This window comes from Pongo pygmaeus, chromosome 23 (genome assembly GCF_028885625.2).
Source record: "Pongo pygmaeus isolate AG05252 chromosome 23, NHGRI_mPonPyg2-v2.0_pri, whole genome shotgun sequence".
Lineage (NCBI taxonomy): Eukaryota > Metazoa > Chordata > Mammalia > Primates > Hominidae > Pongo > Pongo pygmaeus.
The window spans coordinates 42,355,923-42,374,513 of record NC_085931.1 but is presented as its reverse complement, the minus strand read 5'-3'; the positions used below and the strand labels follow the sequence as shown (position 1 = coordinate 42,374,513).

At 41.8% G+C, this 18,591-nt stretch overlaps 1 protein-coding gene across 3 annotated transcripts in view; it reads left to right on the top strand.

Annotated features, from left to right (window-relative positions):
- EIF4ENIF1 (eukaryotic translation initiation factor 4E nuclear import factor 1) overlaps positions 1–18,591 on the top strand; it is a 55,592-nt gene that overhangs the window by 27,586 nt on the left and 9,415 nt on the right. For all 3 annotated transcript variants that reach the window (XM_063663200.1, XM_063663199.1, XM_054470415.2), the window contains exons 7-12: positions 3,977–4,152; positions 11,403–11,538; positions 12,073–12,252; positions 13,012–13,244; positions 16,993–17,064; positions 17,819–18,002. In XM_063663200.1, coding sequence (XP_063519270.1) covers positions 3,977–4,152; positions 11,403–11,538; positions 12,073–12,252; positions 13,012–13,244; positions 16,993–17,064; positions 17,819–18,002 — 981 coding nt within the window. The remainder of the gene's footprint in view (positions 1–3,976; positions 4,153–11,402; positions 11,539–12,072; positions 12,253–13,011; positions 13,245–16,992; positions 17,065–17,818; positions 18,003–18,591) is intronic.

The window sequence follows — 18,591 nt, the reverse complement described above, 5'->3', positions numbered from 1 at the left end:
GTCTCAAAAATAAAATAGAGATGTGATTATCACTGGCTAATTGTACACTTAGGAATGGGCACCAGATGTATAGGAAATGGCAAGTTTTTCATGATGCATCCTGATTTTGAAACCTTTTTTTTTTTTTTTTGAGACGGAGTCTCGCTCTGTTGCCCGGGCTGGAGTGCAGTGGCACCATCTCAGCTTACTGCAGCCTCCATCTCCTTGGTTCAAGCGATTCTTCCCTGCCTCAGCCTCCCGAGTAGCTGAGATTACAGGTGCCTGCCATGACGCCTGGGTAATTTTTTCAATTTTTAGTAGAGATGGGGTTTCACCGCGTTGCCCAGGCTGGTCTCGAACTCCTGACCTCAGGCGATCCACCCACCTTGGCATCCCAAAGTGCTGGGATTATAGGTGTGAGCCACCATGCCCAGCCCCTGAAACTGCTTAAGTGAGGATTTACTAAGTGTAGATTGTACTATTTCCCTAACTTGTTCTGCCTGCCACACTAAACAGAAAAGTCTCAAGTTATCCTGTAAGAGGACTGTGTGCATGAAAGAGTTCCCCAGACATAAGAAACGAGGTAGAAAAATGAGAGGTCTCATTTATTGAGCACTTATGTCCTAAACACAGTGGTGAGTGTATTTTGTCTGTGTAATCCTTCGTCTCCTAATGACCTTGTGCAGTGTAGGTACTTTTTTATGCCCATTTCATAGATGAGCAAATGGAGGCTCAGAGGGCTTAAGTAACTTTTAAGGACACTTAAGGTAGTCACCATGGAAATAAGTAGTGAAGTCAAGAGTAAAGCAAGATGCTTCTGGGCATCAGAGCCTACCTTCTTCATCATGGTATTAGGCCTTCCCAGGTCAGTTGTTTGTGATTTGTCTTCTCTCAAACTTAGTTTCAGGACGAGTACGTTGGCTCACACCTGTAATCCCAGCACTTTGGGAGGCCAAGGCGGGTGGATCATTTGAGGTCAGGAGTTTGAGACCAGCCTGGCCAACATGGTGAAACCCTGTCTATATTGAAAATACAAAAATTAGCTGGGTGTGGTGGCGCATGCCTGTACTCCCAGCTACTGGAGAGGCTGAGGCAGGAGAATTGCTTGAATCCAGGAGACAGGTTGCAGCGAGATTGTGCCACTGCACTGCAGCCTGGGAGACAGAGTTGAGACTCTGTCTCCAAAAAAAAAAACAACCTAGTTTCCTCAGCTGTAAGATGGGGTCAGATATCTCCCTTGCTAAACTCAAGGAGCCAGAGCTAATGTGTGTGAAGTACCTGCTGCAGAGTGGGAGCCCATTGGTCTGCAGCCAACCATTTTTTAGGGCAGTAACTTGGCTATAAGGTGGCCAGTCCCAGGCTGATGGTCTTTGGAAGGAGGCACTGAAGAGCCAGGTGGGGACTAACCTGGGTTAAAGTACTAGGGCTCCTGCTTAGAAAAGGATAATTTTTGACAAAATTTTGACAGCTGGGCCTGTTTCCTTTGTAAAGCAAAGAACAATGCCTATCATAACTTAAGGGTTACCTTTAGCATTGAAGAACACATGTGCCCATCAGAACTCAGCCTCCAAGAAGGCACTCGGTAAATTCTACTTGCTTCAAGCTTTCAGGTTTAGTTGAAAGCCTTTTGGCAGATACTAGGCAACAAAAGGGGAAAGCTTTTTTTTGTTTTGTTTTGTTTTTTTTTTGAGACGGAGTCTTGCTTTGTCGCCTAGGCTGGAGTGCAGTGGCATGATCTTAGATCTTAGTTCACGGTAAGCTCCACCTCCCGGGTTCACGCCATTCTCCTGCCTCAGCCTCCTGAGTAACTGGGACTACAGGCGCCCGCCACCACACCCAGCTAAGTTTTCGTATTTTTAGTAGAGATGGGATTTCACTGTGTTAGCCAGGATGGTCTCCATCTCCTGACTTCATGATCCACCCGCCTCGGCCTCCCAAAGTGCTGGGATTACAGGCGTGAGCCACTGCTCCAGTCCTCTATTTTTTTTTTTAATTAATTTTTTTTTTTTTTTTGAGACAGAGTCTCGCTGTGTCGCTGAGGCTGGAGTGCAGTGGCCTGATCTCGGCTCACTGCAACCTCTGCCTCCCTGGTTCAAGTGATTCTCCTGCCTCAGCCTCCCGAGTGGCTGGGATTACAGGTGTGCGCCACCACACCCAGCTAATTTTTTGTATTTTTAGTAGAGAGAGGGTTTCACCGTGTTAGCCAGGATGGTCTCGATCTCCTGACCTCATGATCCACCTGCCTCAGCCTCCCAAAGTGCTGGGATTATAGGCGTGAACCACTGCGCCTGGTCTGGGAAAGCTATTTTAATAAATAAGGGAAAAATCAATGCCACCTTAACATTTTGATGAAGACAAATATAAGCAGAAATAAGCTGATGGCATTTATTTAGAAGGAGAAGGAAATGGAGAATCAAAATACTCATCTTCTTTTGTAGTCTTGAAAATATAGTACATATTACCATTATCTTTTTGCTGTCACACACTCTTCCCTAGGGTAATGTAAGAAATTGATAGGTAACTTGGAAGACTTTGCTATTAAATTGGCTTTGAGATATGTCTTTGTCTCATTCTTAATTAAAGCGGCACCCAATAAAGCACCACTTTAACGATAAAGATCAGGCTTCTGGTGAGAAAAAATTATGTTTTTCTTAAGTGAGATGAAATCTGAATTTCAACCATTCTTGTATCAAGTGCAGGAGCCAGGAGTGAGATAGATTGGTAGTGGCACCTCCTTATTTTACAGATGCAGAGGGAAATTGAGACCTGGAGAGAAGGGATGGATTTCATGGCAGAGCCTAGAGTAGAATCCAGGGGTCTTGGTTCATCCCATTAGATAACTACAGAATGTCTCTAGGTTGCCCTTGCTATGTATTTAAAATAAATAAAAACATTAAAAACTAAGATGTCAGATGCCTTAAATGTTAGCATCTGGCAGTTTCACTTTGTCTCCCCATCCTAAAAACAACTGAATATTATAGAGTATACCTGGCACTATAGAGTAAGACAAAGCTGGTTAGACCAGGTTCCCTACCCTCAGAGAGTTTAGCCTCACCAGAGAGTTACTATTATACAGTGTGATAAGTACTCAGAGATGACACAAGGATTATAGAGAAGGTAGCAATTAATTTTACTGGGTAGGGCAAAAATGGGTAGGCGGGGCAAGCTTCCCAGAGAAGGTCACATTTGAATTTCGCCTTGAAGGATGAGCTACAACAACCAACCTGTAGGCAAGTGAAAATTGCCCTCATGCCAGGTTTCTCATAAATACCTTAGGTTGCTGAGCCCTGACTGAAAGTGGTGCTACAGGTGCATGGGCAGAAGCAGAGCTAAATTAATTTGGTTCCATTTTTTAAGCAGTAAGAGACTTGCAAAGACTATCCTTAAAAAAAAAAAAATTATCACGAGGAAAAGAACTAGGCATGGTGCTGGACACAGTGGCTCACTACTGTAATCCTAGCAGTTTGGGAGGCTGAGGCAGGAGGATCACTTGAGGTCAGGAGTTTAAGTCCAGGCTGTGCAATTTAGCAAGACTCAGTCTCTACAAAAAATTAAAAAATTATCCAGGCATGGTAGTGTGCACCTGTGGTCCCAGATACTCTGGAGGCTAAGGCAGGAGGATCACCTGAGCCCAGGAGGCAGAGACTACAGTGAACTGTGATCGTGCCACTACTCTCCAGCCTGTGCAACAGAGCAAGACCCCATCTCAAAAAAAAAAAAAAGAACCCCCTCCACTACAGAAAATATGAAGTTCTCAGGAAGGGAACCATAATCCTCCCCCCATCCTGTTGGTGTTCTGGCTTTATTAAGGCTTTTTTCCTCTTCTGCCTCCTGTAGAAGGGGAACTGTTTTATTCTTGCAAGTACAGTACCTGCACAAGAAATCTGCTTTTTAAGTCATGTGTGGCTCTTCTACATGTATATTGATGGCTGAAGCCACAGAGGGACACTGGAGTGGTTTACTTATCAGACGGTTTTTGTGCTGGTTTTGCTTTCAGGTATAGTAGAGTGTAATGGAGGAGTGGCCGAAGAGGATGAAGTGGAGGTCATCCTTGCACAGGAGCCTGCGGCTGATCAGGAAGTGCCAAGGGATGCCGTCTTGCCTGAGCAGTCCCCAGGAGACTTTGACTTTAATGAGTTCTTTAACCTTGATAAGGTGCCATGCTTGGCTTCGGTGAGTGTAGCAGCACACTTAAAAATGTGTGGTTAAATTTGACCTGAGTATTTAAGACATCTTTTTGAAAGTGTTGTTTTGCTAGATGCTTTTGGGGTTTTTGGCTTTTATTCTTACATATTTAAATTTTTGTTGGCTTTGTTTTGAGAGGCTTAATGGATAATATGAGATTTTTGTACCAGTTAACTCTTTTTTAAGCTGGTGGTGTTAGACTAAAAATTCTTTTTTTTTTTTTTTTTTTTTTTGAGTTGGAATCTTACTCTGTCACCCAGGCTGAAGTGCAGTGGCGCGATCTCGGCTCATTGCAACCTCCATCTCCTGGGTTCAAGCGATTCTTCTGCCTCAACCTCCTGAGTAGTTGGGATCACAGGTGTGTGCCACCATGCCCAGCTAATTTTTGTATTTTTAGTAGAGATGGGGTTTCACTATGTTGGCCAGGTGGGTCTTGAACTCCTGACCTTGTGATCCTCCTGTCTTGGTCTCCCAAAGTGCTGGGATTACAGGAGTGAGCCACCACGCCCAGCATACAAATTCTTTAGATGTTTACATTGTCTCCTTTTAGTTGTTTGTTGTAGACTTACTGTGAAGGTGGCTTTTTATAACTGACAATTGTTGTCACACTGACCTATATTCCTCGGGGGAGGCTGCCTGGTTAGGCGATACTTTTTGGATGTGATGGTTCCAAAAACCTTTAATGAAAAGGAACTTGTAATACTTTCAGTATTGCTGTTAAACTCTTGAGGTCCAGTCTTTCTGGACTTTAAAAATAGTAGTAAGCTCTCCCTAAATCTTTTGCTACCCACCCTTGCTCCTGCCCCATCAGCATTTATGGATTAGTATCTACTCCTTAATCATAACTGCTCCTTATTTGATTATTGTATGAGTAGACAAAGCTGGGCACAGCAGAGCAGGCAACATTGGCCTGTCTCCGTTGTCATTGCCTGCTCCCCTACACCCATAAGATTGCCACCAAGAATAAGTGAGCAGGCACTGCGTAGTACTGATAGGTACAGGGCCACAGATGTGTTCTTAGGCAGTCTTCTTAAATTTTTCTGTGATGAGGTGCCAGGCTTTATTTTCATTCCATTGAAGAACAGTATTTTAGTATAAAGTACAAATGTAATGGCAATACCAAATTGGTATAAAAGTTTCTTTTCTTTTTTGCAGATGGAGTCTTGCTCTGTCACCTAGGCTGGAGTACAGTGGCGCGATCTTGGCTCACTGCAACCTCTGCCTCGCAGGTTCAAGCAATTCTCCTATCTTAGCCTCCCAAGTAACTGGGACTATGGGCACACGCTGCCATGCCCAGCTAATTTTTTGTATTTTAGTAGAGATGGGGTTTCACCGTGTTGCCCAGGCTGGTCTCAAATTCCTGAGTTCAGGCAATCCACCCACCCTGGCCTCCCAAAGTGCTAGGATTACAGGCATGAGCCACTGCACCCGGCTTTATTTTTGTTTTTTGTTTTTGAGAAAAAGTCTCACTCTGTCGCCCAGACTGCGGTGCAGTGGCGCAGTCTTGGCTCACTGCAACCTCCACCTCCTGGGCTCAAGTGATTCTCCCGTCTCAGCCTCCCAAGTAGCTGGGAATACAGGCGCCACCACCACACCTGGCTAATTTTGGTATTTTTAGTAGAGATGAGGTTTCACCGTGTTGGCCAGGCTGGTCTCAAACTCCTGACCTCAAGTAATCTACCCATCTTGGCCTACCAGAGTGCTGGGATTACAGGTGTGAGCCACCGTGCCTGACCAGTTTCTAAGCATTTATTCTCACTTATTATCTCAATATAGATCAGCATGGTCCACACTTGTCTGTAGCACTGCTGGAGCATATGGAATGTGGCTCCAAATCAATGTTGGCAACTCTTTGTGTGGTTTTGTTCCTAAAGTTCCAGCAGCAATTTTAATTGTAAGTCTCCTAGCCAGGTGCCTCACCTATAGTCTCCTAGCCAGTCCTTTGGATTGTATCCAGATGCAAGCTTAATTTAGTTGATCTAAAAACTGAGTGGCCCTTTCAAATTCTTAACTTCTGAGGGTATAGTATTTTTTTTTCCACATCAACTGTTGAGTAACTTTTTCTTTTTTCATTCTCTTAGAAGACAGATGGAAGTCTTTTTTTGTTGTTGTTTTGAGACAGAGTCTCACTCCGTCACCCAGGCTGGAGTGCGGTGATGTGATCTTGGCTCACTACAAACTGCCTCCCGGGTTAAAGCGATTCTTGTGCCTCAGCCTCCTGAGTAGCTGGGATTACAAACGCACACCACCATGCCCAGCTAACTTTTGTATTTTTAGTAGAGACAGGGTTTTACCGTGTTGCCCAGGCTGGTCTCGAACTCTTGACCTCCAGTGATCTGCCCGCCTCGGCCTCCCAAAGTGCTGGGATTACAGGCATGAGCCACTGCGCCTGGCCTAAACCTAAACTTTTAATAATAGGTAACATGCATATAGTGCTGATTGTTGCAGGCTTTATATACAGTAAGTCATCTAATCTTCACAAATCCCTTATAAATTAGATTACTATTTCCATTTACAGATGAGGAAACAGGCATAGAATTTAGATAACTTGCCCAAAGTCACACAGCCAGTAATTGGTGAAAACTGACTCCTAATTTATATACTTCCAGTAATGAGTTTCTGCTCTGAAATCACCCAAATATACTACCTCTGAAGCATAAAGGTAGGACTAGCAACTGAGCACTGTTTTGTCCTCTGGCCCTTATCCTGAACCAAAACGTGGTTAATGCTAAGCAGTCAGAACTAAGCCATTAACTCTGTCTCCATGTTTTCCATGGAGGTGCTGTTAAATTATATATTCTATAATCCACTAAAAAGCAAAACTGAGGTCAATAAAAACAGATGCTCTGTGTTATATAACCAACTGAACTCTAATACAAAGTACTCAGAAAATTACAAGTCAATTGGGAAAAATAAGAAAGGCTGTAAAGGATATGAATATCAATTGACAAGTATGTAAAGTGCTTAAAACGGTATTGGAGGCCAGGCGCGGTGGTTCATGCCTGTAATCCCAGCACTTTGGGAGGCTGAGGCGGGCAGATCACGAGGTCAGGAGATCGAGACCATCCTGGCTAACACAGTGAAACCCTGTCTCTACTAAAAATACGAAAAAATTAGCCGGGCGTGGTGACAGGCACCTGTAGTCCCAGATACTCAGGAGGCTGAGGCAGGAGAATGGTGTGAACCCAGGAGGCGGAGCTTGCAGTGAGCCAAGATCACGCCACTGCACTCCAGCCTGGGTAACAGAGTGAGACTCCGTCAAAAAAAAAAAAAACAAAACAAAAACCAGTATTGTATGCTTAGTAAGCTCTACAAATGTTGGGTGTTAATAAATATAAACAGAACTTTATAACAAAAGTGAGAATACACTATCTCTTATATAACTTAACCAAATTACTAGGCTACAAAGGAAATCTCAAATAACGTATTTGTTCATTTTATTTAGAAATATTTATCAAAGGCTGAGGCAGGAGGATCACTTGAGGCCAGGAGTTTGAGACTAGCTTGTGAGGCCCTGCTACAAAAAAATAAATAAATAAAAATTAGCTGGGTGTGGTGGTGTGCGCCTGTAGTTCTAGCTATTAAGGAGGCTGAGCCCAGGAGTTTGACACTACAGCAAACAATGATCACACACTGTACTCCAGCCTGGGCGACAGAACAAGACCCTGTCTCAGAACAAATTATTGAGTAGTTCTAACGTCTGGACACTGTTCTAGGAACTAAGGCTATGGTAGTAAACAAAATAAAGTTCCCATCCTCGTAGAGCTTACTTTCAAGCCAAGGAAACACAAGGATTAAAAATATACACGCACATACACATGTATTTGTGGACTATATTCACTTAGAAATTGACAAATTAAAAGCCAGAAAAATGTATACAAACTAAACATTTGGAATACGTGCAAATTTAAATAATTAAAAAATTTTTTTTTAGATATGGTATTCTTACTACAGTGCATGACACGATAGACGCGTAACTATATTGAATGAAATCAAATTGGAAATACTGAATGTTTTAGAGTGATTAACAGGAAGATGACATAGAAAGACCTTGGTGATCAGAAAAGTATGTGCAGAAGAAAATGTATAACCTTAAATGAATTCATTAGAAATCCAAACAAAAAGAAACTAGAAACTAGTGAAACAAATACGAAATATAAAAATTACTGTAAAAATGGAAAGTAATAAAAATCATTGATCAGTACAACCAAATAACTGTCAAAGAGCAAAAATATTTCACGGAATCTGTTTGATTAGCAGGATATTATGAATCCAAGGATGTGACTTGTCTAAATGACCTAGCTTGAAGGATCAGACTAATAGCCATATAGGTTACCTTAAAAACGGTATTAAAAATCTACTCTAATAAGGGCAGCTGAAACACAAATTGCAGTTCCCAGGCTCCTCTTCTCAATCAGCTGATGGCTGACAATGATGTAGCAGAGATACCCTGACCAAGAAGGCAGAGATATGGGTCCAGGTCCTTACTTCCTCTAGCAAGGTACGTGAGGGAGGCCCTGTTATAGAATGTTCTGTTTTGCTGTGTGGTAAAAATGACTGACTAGATAAACTTTAGTTTTAACCTTTTCATGTTTAAGATGCTTTAGTTTCTTGAAATTAGTATTTCCACTAAATATGTGTAAAAGCGACTTGTTTCTACTTGTTATGCTTTAACTATAATAAAAGTTTTGCTTCTCTAACAGAAGGAAAATTGGTTACTAGACAAAATACGGAAGTGACTTTCAACACTTACTTTAATATCTTTAGAGAATGTCCAGATACTTTGTATTAATCTCCTTTGCTTTCTCATGTTCTTTCTTTGTATCTTCTTTTTTTTCTTATGCAGTCTGATCATAATGGAGGAAATAAAAGGAGTTAAAATGCAAAGCCATTATTTTTGCTACTTGTAAATTTCAAACTCTTTTCAACATTGAAACATTTTTAATTATGTTCTTTAGTTTTTTGTGGTTTTTTTGTTTTTTGTTTTTGAGAGGAAGTCTCGCTCTGTCTCCCAGGCTGGAGTGCAATGGTGCGATCTTGGCTCACTGCAACCTCTGCCTCCCGGGTTCCAGTGATTCTCCTGCCTCAGCCTCCTGAGTAGCTGGGATTACAGTTGCCCACCACCACGCCCAGCTAATTTTTGTATTTTTAGTAGAGATGGGGTTTCACTAAGTTGGCCGTGCTGGTCTTGAACTCCTGACCTCAGGTGATCCACCCACCTTGGCCTCCCAAAGTTCTGGGATTACAGGCGTGAGCCACCGCACCTGGCTTTTTAAAGTTATTTTTAGAATTCCTGTTTATCACTAAGATGCTTATATTTTGGATACACTCCCCAATTTTTCACATCGATGTATCATGCTTATCTTATATTTTAATTAATACAAAATTAGTGCACTTAAAAGTCAGCATTATTTAAGGTATGAGCATCTACAGGTGGAATGTGATTGAAATTGTCTAGATAATTCCTCTGAAAATAGAAATTCTGGAAACAATAATTAGGGTCTTTAATTAAAATCCCTTCAAAAGAAATATATTGTGGCTTAGTTTGGGTATGGATTATGAAAACATTCTTCCAGATAAGAACAAAGAATAAATCTAAGCTTCCCCTGCTTAACTTTGGAAACTGTGGGTTCCAGATTTCAAATAAAACAGTCACTAATTCTGTCATCCATGTACCAGTTTTTGAAAAAGCATGTTTTCTGTTTATCAGTGGGATTGAAGTGAAAGTATATGACTTATTTTCAAGGATATGTCTGATTTTTGGATAGATGTTTGCTCTATCTTGTCTTTTCTAAATATTGATAAGAATACTGCAAAAAATCAATTTGGATATTTGACTGAATTTATGGTATGATTTGAATTGAAAATTTTTTTAAATGCTTAAATCTAGTTTTTAAGAAAGATTGGCACTATTTCATAATTTCTACCAAAGCAATTTATTGTTCATAGTGTGTTATTTAATTGCCCTTATTAAATGTAAACTATGGAGGTTGGATTTGGAAACAGAAAACACCTGAAAACTCTCTATTAATCTCAAACAGAAATTAGAGATCAGTTGAAATTTCATCTTCCACAATCATACTTTTTCTAAACTTTGACTTGGAATTACAGTCTTTATGAGCTCTACTTTTTTAGCCTTCGGCTTCTGAAACTCTCAAGATTGAATTTCATAATGTTCATTACAACTTTGAAACCACTAAGTTTGAAGCAATGGTTTTCTTTCATCAGTTCCCCATACTTGATACTTAGTTGAAGGTCACTCATCAGCTTGTCAGTGGAATGCTGTGGCATTGACACTGTTCTCTGAGAACGTTTGGTAGTACGTGGATTTACTCCTGAGGCAAAGGATAGAAACCCGAAAAACTTTTTGTAGCATAGAGGCTTTGCTTTATATTCTTAGAAAGTAGGCTGGGCGTGGTGGTTCATGCCTTTTAATCCCAGCACTTTGGGAGGCCAAGGTAGGTGGATAATTTGAGGTCAGGAGTTCGAGGCAAGCCTGGCCAACATGGTAAAAACCCATCTCTACTAAAAATAAAATTAAAAATAGCCAGGCATGTGGTGGCGTATGCCTGTAGTCTCAGCTACTTGAGAGCCTGAGGCATGAGAATCACTTGAACCTGGGAGGCAGAGGTTGCAGTGAGCCAAGATTGCACCCCTTCACTTCAGCCTGGGCAGTAGAGCGAGACTGTCTTAAAAAAATAGTAGGCTGGGTGTAGTGGCTCATGCCTGTAATCCCAGCACTTTGGGAGGCTGAGGTGGGCGGACCATAAGGTCAGGAGATCGAGACCATCCTGGCTAACACGGTGAAACCCCGTCTCTACTAAAAATACAAAAAATTAGCCAGGCGTGGTGGCAGGCGCCTGTAGTCCGAGCTACTCGGGAGGCTGAGGCGGGAGAATGGTGTGAACCCGGGAGGCGGAGCTTGCAGTGAGCCGAGATTGTGCCACTGCACTCCAGCCTGGGCGACAGAGCGAGACTGTCTCAAAAAAAAAAAAAAAAAAAGTAATAATAAAAAAGGAAAGTAGATAGTTGGTTATACTTACTCAAGTTTGGGTTATTCAGAAATTACCCAGGATGGAGGAAGAAAAAGGTGTTCAAATTCCTAGGTTCTGAGAGTGTTTATCTTCAGGTCACGAGCATCAAAGGAAGTTTCAAAGTAAGTGACCCTTTCATAAGATTTAAACCTTCTTGTCCTTTTTCATCTAGAAACTATTAGTTTGTATTGTCTTTTTCTTCAGATGATTGAAGATGTTTTGGGAGAAGGGTCAGTCTCTGCCAGTCGGTTCAGTAGGTGGTTCTCTAACCCGAGCAGATCAGGAAGCCGATCCAGCAGTCTTGGGTCAACACCACATGAAGAGCTAGAGAGACTTGCAGGTAAAATGGCTTCAGATTCTGCCCTTGAAGGTAAACCTGGGTTTTTCCCTGATATGGTTCATTCTGTCTTCATTAGTCAGGGGTCGATTAGGGTCAAAGGGTCTCTGGACAACTGAAAAGCCTTCAATTTGTGTCCTTTTAATATTGTTGAAGGGGCCGGGTGCAGTGGCTCACGCCTGTAATCCCAGCACTTTGGGAGGCCAAGGCAGGCGGATCACAAGGTTAGGAGTTTGAGGCCAGGCTGGCCAACATGGTGAAACCCCCATCTCTACTAAAAATACAAAAATCAGCCAGGCATGGTGGCGGGCATCTGTAGTCCCAGCTACTCAGGAGGCTGAGGCAGGAGAATCGCTTGAAACCGGCAGGCGGAGGTTGCAGTGAGCCGAGATTGTGCCATTGCACTCCAGTCTGGGCGAAAAAGCGAAACTCCATCTCAAAGAAAAAAAAAGAAAAAGAAAGAAAGAAAAATACTGTTGAAGGCATGTTTCTTTACTGGAACAGATTAATTTTGAGTATGTTTATTTGCAATATCAGGTCTGGAGCAAGCCATCCTCTCTCCTGGACAGAACTCGGGGAATTACTTTGCTCCTATACCATTGGAAGACCATGCTGAAAATAAAGTGGATATTTTAGAAATGCTACAGAAAGCCAAAGTGGATTTGAAACCTCTTCTTTCCAGCCTTTCTGCAAATAAAGAAAAACTTAAAGAAAGCTGTAAGTGTTTATGAATATCTGTTTTAGATATCTGAAAAGGTCTAGATGTTCAGTCTTCAGGCAGTTGGGTCTAACATACCTCTGTTTCATAAAAAGTCAAATACATATTGGGTTTTTGTTTAACGTTCTTTTTTAAAAACTCATTTCATCAAACAATACCACCTCTTTGAGAATCTCACAGTGGGTCATGAGCCCTATGAGAACTTTTCCTATAAGTTCTTACCTAGGGTCTGGTTGTAATAATCCAGTGAATGTTGAAAACAAACTCCAGTCAATGTTTTATTCCTCCAGAGCATAACTTACCATTTCCTCACAAATCTGCCCTAGTCTTCCATGTTCTTGCTTAGGCTATAAATCCTCAACATAAAAACTTAGTGATATAATGACCACAGTGCAGGTAGCAATCTTGGCAATGTTGGGCTATCTGGGATTCTTGTCCCAAGTAACAAGTCTCCCAGAAGACTCATATCCTTCTGCAGGATGCACAGCAGGAGCTTGTCAAGTTTTAAAGCATAGCACCTCATAGTTGTGGTCCCCCAGTTTCTAGCATCTAAACATTTTAGGTTTAGTTTATGCCATCTCTTAGTACACAATTTGATTTTAAGTGTTATTAGTTTTATTTTTGGTGTCAGTCTTTTCTGACAGTCTCATCTCAATTTTCAAATAAATTATTTTCATCTTATCTGTCATACTAGCCAAAGAGAATTCCTACCAGCTATCTCTTTGCTTGATTTAACCTGGACGTTTTCAACTTCTCAGCACATTCAGGGGTTGTGCTTTCAGTGGAGGAGGTAGAAGCAGGTCTGAAGGGCTTGAAGGTTGACCAGCAAGTGAAGAATTCAACTCCCTTCATGGCAGAACACCTAGAAGAGACCTTGAGTGCTGTAACCAACAATCGACAACTCAAGAAAGACGGAGACATGACTGCGTTCAACAAGCTAGTGAGCACAATGAAGGCAAGTGGGACTTTGCCTTCTCAGCCCAAAGTCAGCGTAAGTATCTGACACAAACCCCACCCTTTTCTCCTTTTTTTTTTCTTCTTTTTCCCACCACAATAAAAGGATTTTTAAAAAGGTATTCTGAGTAAGTTGGAAATTCTTTAGTAGTCATTTGGTCCTTGATGCTTTTGTGTGTTCCTTAATTATTGATATGCTATTTGTTACTGGAAAAAGCAGGCTTGTGGTTAATTTCTATGTATTGTGGGTGACAGTATAAAGATTAAAAGATTCAGTCTTATGGTAATGCCTGTATAACTTTAAGTCACTGCTAAAATGAGGTATGAAACTATCTTTTTGGATGAACTCCAGAGAAAATTTTCTTGTTATTCAGCTACTTAAGTTCATATTCTTTACCATATTTGTATAGTAAAGTCTTTATTCACATCTTCTAATTATTCCCAGATACCAGGGATTACCTGCATTCTTGCAGTCATACAAATCATTTGTAAAGTATCTAAGATGGGGCAAGGCACAGTGGCTCACACCTGTAATCCCAGCACTTTGAGAGGCTGAGGCAGGCAGATCACCTGAGGTCAGGAGTTTGAGACCAGCCTGGCCAACATGGTGAAACCCTATCTCTACTAAAAATAAAAATTAGCCAGGCATGGGGGCAGGTGCCTGTAATCTCAGCTACTTGGGAGGCCAAGACAGGAGAACTGCTTGAACCTGGGAAATGAAAGTTGCAGTGAGCGGAGGTCACGCCACTGCACTCCAGGCTGGGCAACAGAGTGAGACTGTCTCAAAAAAAAAAAGTAAGATGGGTTTGTCAGGATAATTACATTCTGTCAATTTACTAATGGAAAAAGTTGTGGCTCCAAGTTAAAAACAAAACTTGTAGGCATGAAGTTAGGTTACAAGGTGACACAACTGCATATCACCTTGTAAATGCAAGCGTTTATAAAACTGGTTCTTTGTCCTAACAATTTTGAGAGGGTAGTTCTCACCCATAGCCTATGTGTTAATATCACTATCTCTTGATACAAAATAATGTGGAAGCAGGGTAGATATGAATAATAAAAACATAAACATGGACTTATTCTAGTTGCTAAGTTATAGCAAATTTACTAAATTGAGTTTTCTCTCTTTTTTCCCTGTTCCCTGCTTGCCTGGGAACTTATCAGTTAGCCAAGATACAAGTAGCAATAGCTGTTTGAATCATTATGTCTTATACCAGAAGAAAGCAACTGACTTTTAGCATTCCTTATCTGACCAATAGGACAGACAGAGGTTCCATTATTCCTTAGTGCCAGGACTGACCTACCCTTGAAAGGAGGCACCTCAGATAGGTAGACTGACTTCTTTATATCTGACCACACCATACCAGTTGCAGGAGAATGTCCCTGTAAACTGCTTTAGAGTTGCTTTTATACAAAGAATTATTACACAAATGCTTTCAAATGAAGACCAGACTGAAAGATGGTAGACTACCCTATTTTCCTTTCTCGTTACCTTTGTGTCTTGGTGATTGGGTGCTGACTGCAATGGTGTGGTTCATATCTGTAATTAGCTTCTTTCTTTTGGTGTGAGCAACTAAAAATATGGAAGGGGGGATTCAGTAGTTTATCTGATGTTTTTCCACATTTTATTGCAGATATGATTCTAGGATTTGATATTAACACAATTTACTCTTTGAGTTGTAAGGGCAGTTGGTTTGATGTTGGGGTTTTAATACTCTGAAGTATATCTGGTTTTAGCTGAGCAAATGAGCCTCAAACACCTGCCAAACGGATGGATGACACATTCAAGTGGCTAGGCAAAGGCTAAGACAAACTCAGCCAGCAGGAAAGAATGCAACAAGGAAAGTAATGGAGTAAGAATAGCAGGTGGTATCTCAAAATATTGCTCAATTTGCATGTTGTTAAGTCATGGTTTACCTTTTGAATTCAGTGTCTTTAATTACTACTGCTGTGTATGTTTTGCATACTATTTCTGATCTGCCTCCATCCATTTAGGTTGTCATATTTGTTCATCCAAAAATAATACATGCTGGTTCAATCTAAATTCTGTTTTAAATTATAGATTCTATCCTCCAAGTATAATAAGCCATGCAGTATAAAGTTGTCTATTTGTTTTTATTAGATGGAAGTAAATAACTTTCATTAGATGGACTCTTAAAGAGATTACTTATAAAATCATCTGCCTTTAGTCCCATTTCCAAAATCAACAATAAAATACTTGGGTATTCTTGGGCTATTTGTCATGCCTAGACACTGCTTTGGACTTTGACAGCTCCATCTAGTGGAAGGGAAACTACACCAGAGAAAGCACTTCACACAGAGCTAAATGGGCATAGGGATGTCCTGAAATGCAGGAGGGGACTCCAGGTTGGATGCACAAAATGTAACCACTGGCCAGGCCTGGTGGTGTACACCTATAGTTCCAGCTACGTGGGAGGCGAAGGTGGGAGGGTTGCTTGAACCCAGAAGTTCAAGGCCAGCCTGGAGAACAAAGACCTGTCCCCCGCCCAAAAAAAAAGTAACCACTACTGCTTTAAGAGTGGAGGATTTGAATTTTGCCCTGTATGTGATACCCATTTTGGAACAGCTCGTTTAAAAAATAATAAAGTTGCCGGGTGCAGTGGCTCACGCCTGTAATCCCAGTACTTTGGGAGGCCGAGGCGGGCAGATCACGAGGTCAGGAGATCGAGACCATCCTGGCCAACATGGTGAAACCCCGTCTCTACTGAAAAAAAAAAAAATTAGCTGGGCATGGTGGCATGCGCCTGTAGTCCCAGCTGCTCGGGAGGCTGAGGCAGGAGAGTTGCTTGAACCCTGGAGGCAGAGGTTGCAGTGAGCCGAGATCGCGCCATTGCACTCTAGCCTGGTGACAAAGCAAGACTCTGTCTCAAAAAATAATAAAGCTTAAATTTCCTGAAATATGAAACTCTGAAATATAACAATTTTGGCCAAACCTGCATGTTGTTTACTAGGATTTTAAAACCATATGTGTAGGCTGGGTGTGGTGGGTCACGTCTATAATTTAGCCAGCACTTTGGGAGGCCAAGGCCAGAGGATTGCTTGAGCCCAGGAGTTCAAGACCAGCCTGGGCAACATGGCAAAACCCCATCTCTACAAAAAATATAAAAATTAGTGGGGTGTGGTGGCATACACCTGTAGTCCCAGCTACTCAGGAGGCTGAGATGAGAGGATCACTTGTGCCTGAGAGGTCAAGGCTGCAGCAAGCCATGACTGCACCACTGCACTCCAGACTGGGCAACAGAACAAGACCCTGTCTCAGAATTTTATATATGTATGTATGTGTGTGTGTATATATATATGTGTGTGTGTATATGTATGTGTGTATATATGCATGTATATGTGTGTGTGTATATATGTATGTATATATGTATGTGTGTATATATAAATATGTGTGTGTGTGTGTGTCTCCAATAAATCTTGTTAAAGGTAATGGGTAGCAAGAGTTATCTCAAGTAAGTGTTCCCCGGTTTCACCATTTTTCCCCCTTTTGGTCACAGTGTTAGAAACAGGGAAATGGACTTAGGGTTAGCATAGTGAGGATCTCTGAGGGGACTTTGCATGTACATGCGAACAGTCTTTCCATCCCCAGATCTTTGGGACCTGTGTGATGAGAGCGGAACACGTTGGTCTAAGTTTTCTGTAACTTGAGTATCATTCTGCTATTAACTCCCTAGGAGTATTTTATGCTTTCTTGTGGTCCCCAATCAATCTGTAAGTTAAGTGAGTTAAGAAAGTTAAAACCAGTTTTCTTTTGACTCTTTTAGCGAAACCTTGAAAGCCATTTGATGTCCCCTGCTGAGATTCCAGGCCAGCCTGTCCCTAAGAACATCCTGCAGGTACTTCACAATCTTATACTGAGGCTTTGGAGTCTTGAACAGTAGTCTTCTGAACCAGTTTTTCTTAGTGGTCCAACTTTGGGCCTTAGAAAATGATCTATGTTGCCTGGCAATCAGAGATGTGATATTGTTGCCTGACATAGTTTGGTGTTGCTTTTAATCTCAATGGGCAGGGGATAGGGGGTGGCTAAAAAAGTTGACAAACTAAGCCTTGACTTCTAGTTTGCTTTGCAGTTTCTGTGGAACTTAAAAGTATCTAGCCAGGCAGGATGGCTCACGCCTGTAATCTCAGCACTTTGGGAGGCTGAGGTGGGTGGATCACCTGAGGTCAGGAGTTTGAGACCAGCCTGGTCAACATGGTGAAACCTTGACTCTACTAAAAATACAAAAATTAGCCTGGTGTGGTGGCACATGCCTGTAATCCCAACTCCTTGGGAGGCTGAGGCGTGAGAATCGCTTGAACCCGGTAGGCAGAGGTTGTGGTGAGCCGAGATCATGTGACTGCACTCCAGCCTGGGTGATAGAGTGAGACTGTCTCAAAAAAAAAAAAGGAACCTCTATTTATAGCACTAACTTAGAGCATATGTTGCTAGCTGAACATTCAGATAAATGTGTTGCATGTACACATGCCAAGTCCTTCAGTTGAGCATGAGGGAGATCCATCTTGTGGCTCTCAAAAGTTAATCCATAATTCACAGCCTCTGAGTAGAAGGAATAACTTAAGTTCACAGGGATTTGGCTTTTCTGCCTTTAGGAACTTCTGGGTCAACCAGTTCAGAGACCTGCTTCTTCCAATCTTCTGAGTGGCCTTATGGGGAGCTTGGAGCCTACAACATCTTTACTGGGCCAAAGAGCACCCTCTCCTCCCTTGTCACAGGTGTTTCAAACTCGAGCAGCCTCAGCTGACTACCTTCGCCCAAGAATACCATCACCAATTGGTAAATATACTTATTTGTCAAAAAGAAATATGAATTTACGGCCAGGCGCGGTAGCTCATGCCTGTAATTCCAGCACTCTGGGAGGCTGAGGTGGGCAGATCACCTGAGGTCAGAAGTTTGAGACCAGCCTGGCCAACATGGTGAGACCCCATCTCTACTAAAAATGTAAAAATAGCCAGGCGTGGTGGTGCATGCCTGTAATCCCAGCTACGCAGGAGGCTGAGACAGGAGAATCACTTGAATCCGAGAGGCGGAGGTTGCAGTGAGCCAAGATCACGCCACTCTACTCCAGCCTGGGCAACAGAGCGAGACTCTGTCTCAAAAAAATAAATATACTTTTGGGGGATGGGGGAGCAAATGTGGAAGATACCAGCTGCTCTTCTAGGTGAATATGTTCATGTTGTAGATTTTTTTTTTATTGAAAAATCTGACTTTGATCCAGCTCTTTAGTCTTATTCCTTATTTTGGGAATTCAATCCAAAAAAAGTTAATTTGGCTTCTTAAGTTTTTCTTTTATATAGTAGAAGTCAGTGTAGTGGTTATCTCTGAAGCTATTGAGTTTTGATAGACAATCTGCTGTTAAGTCTTA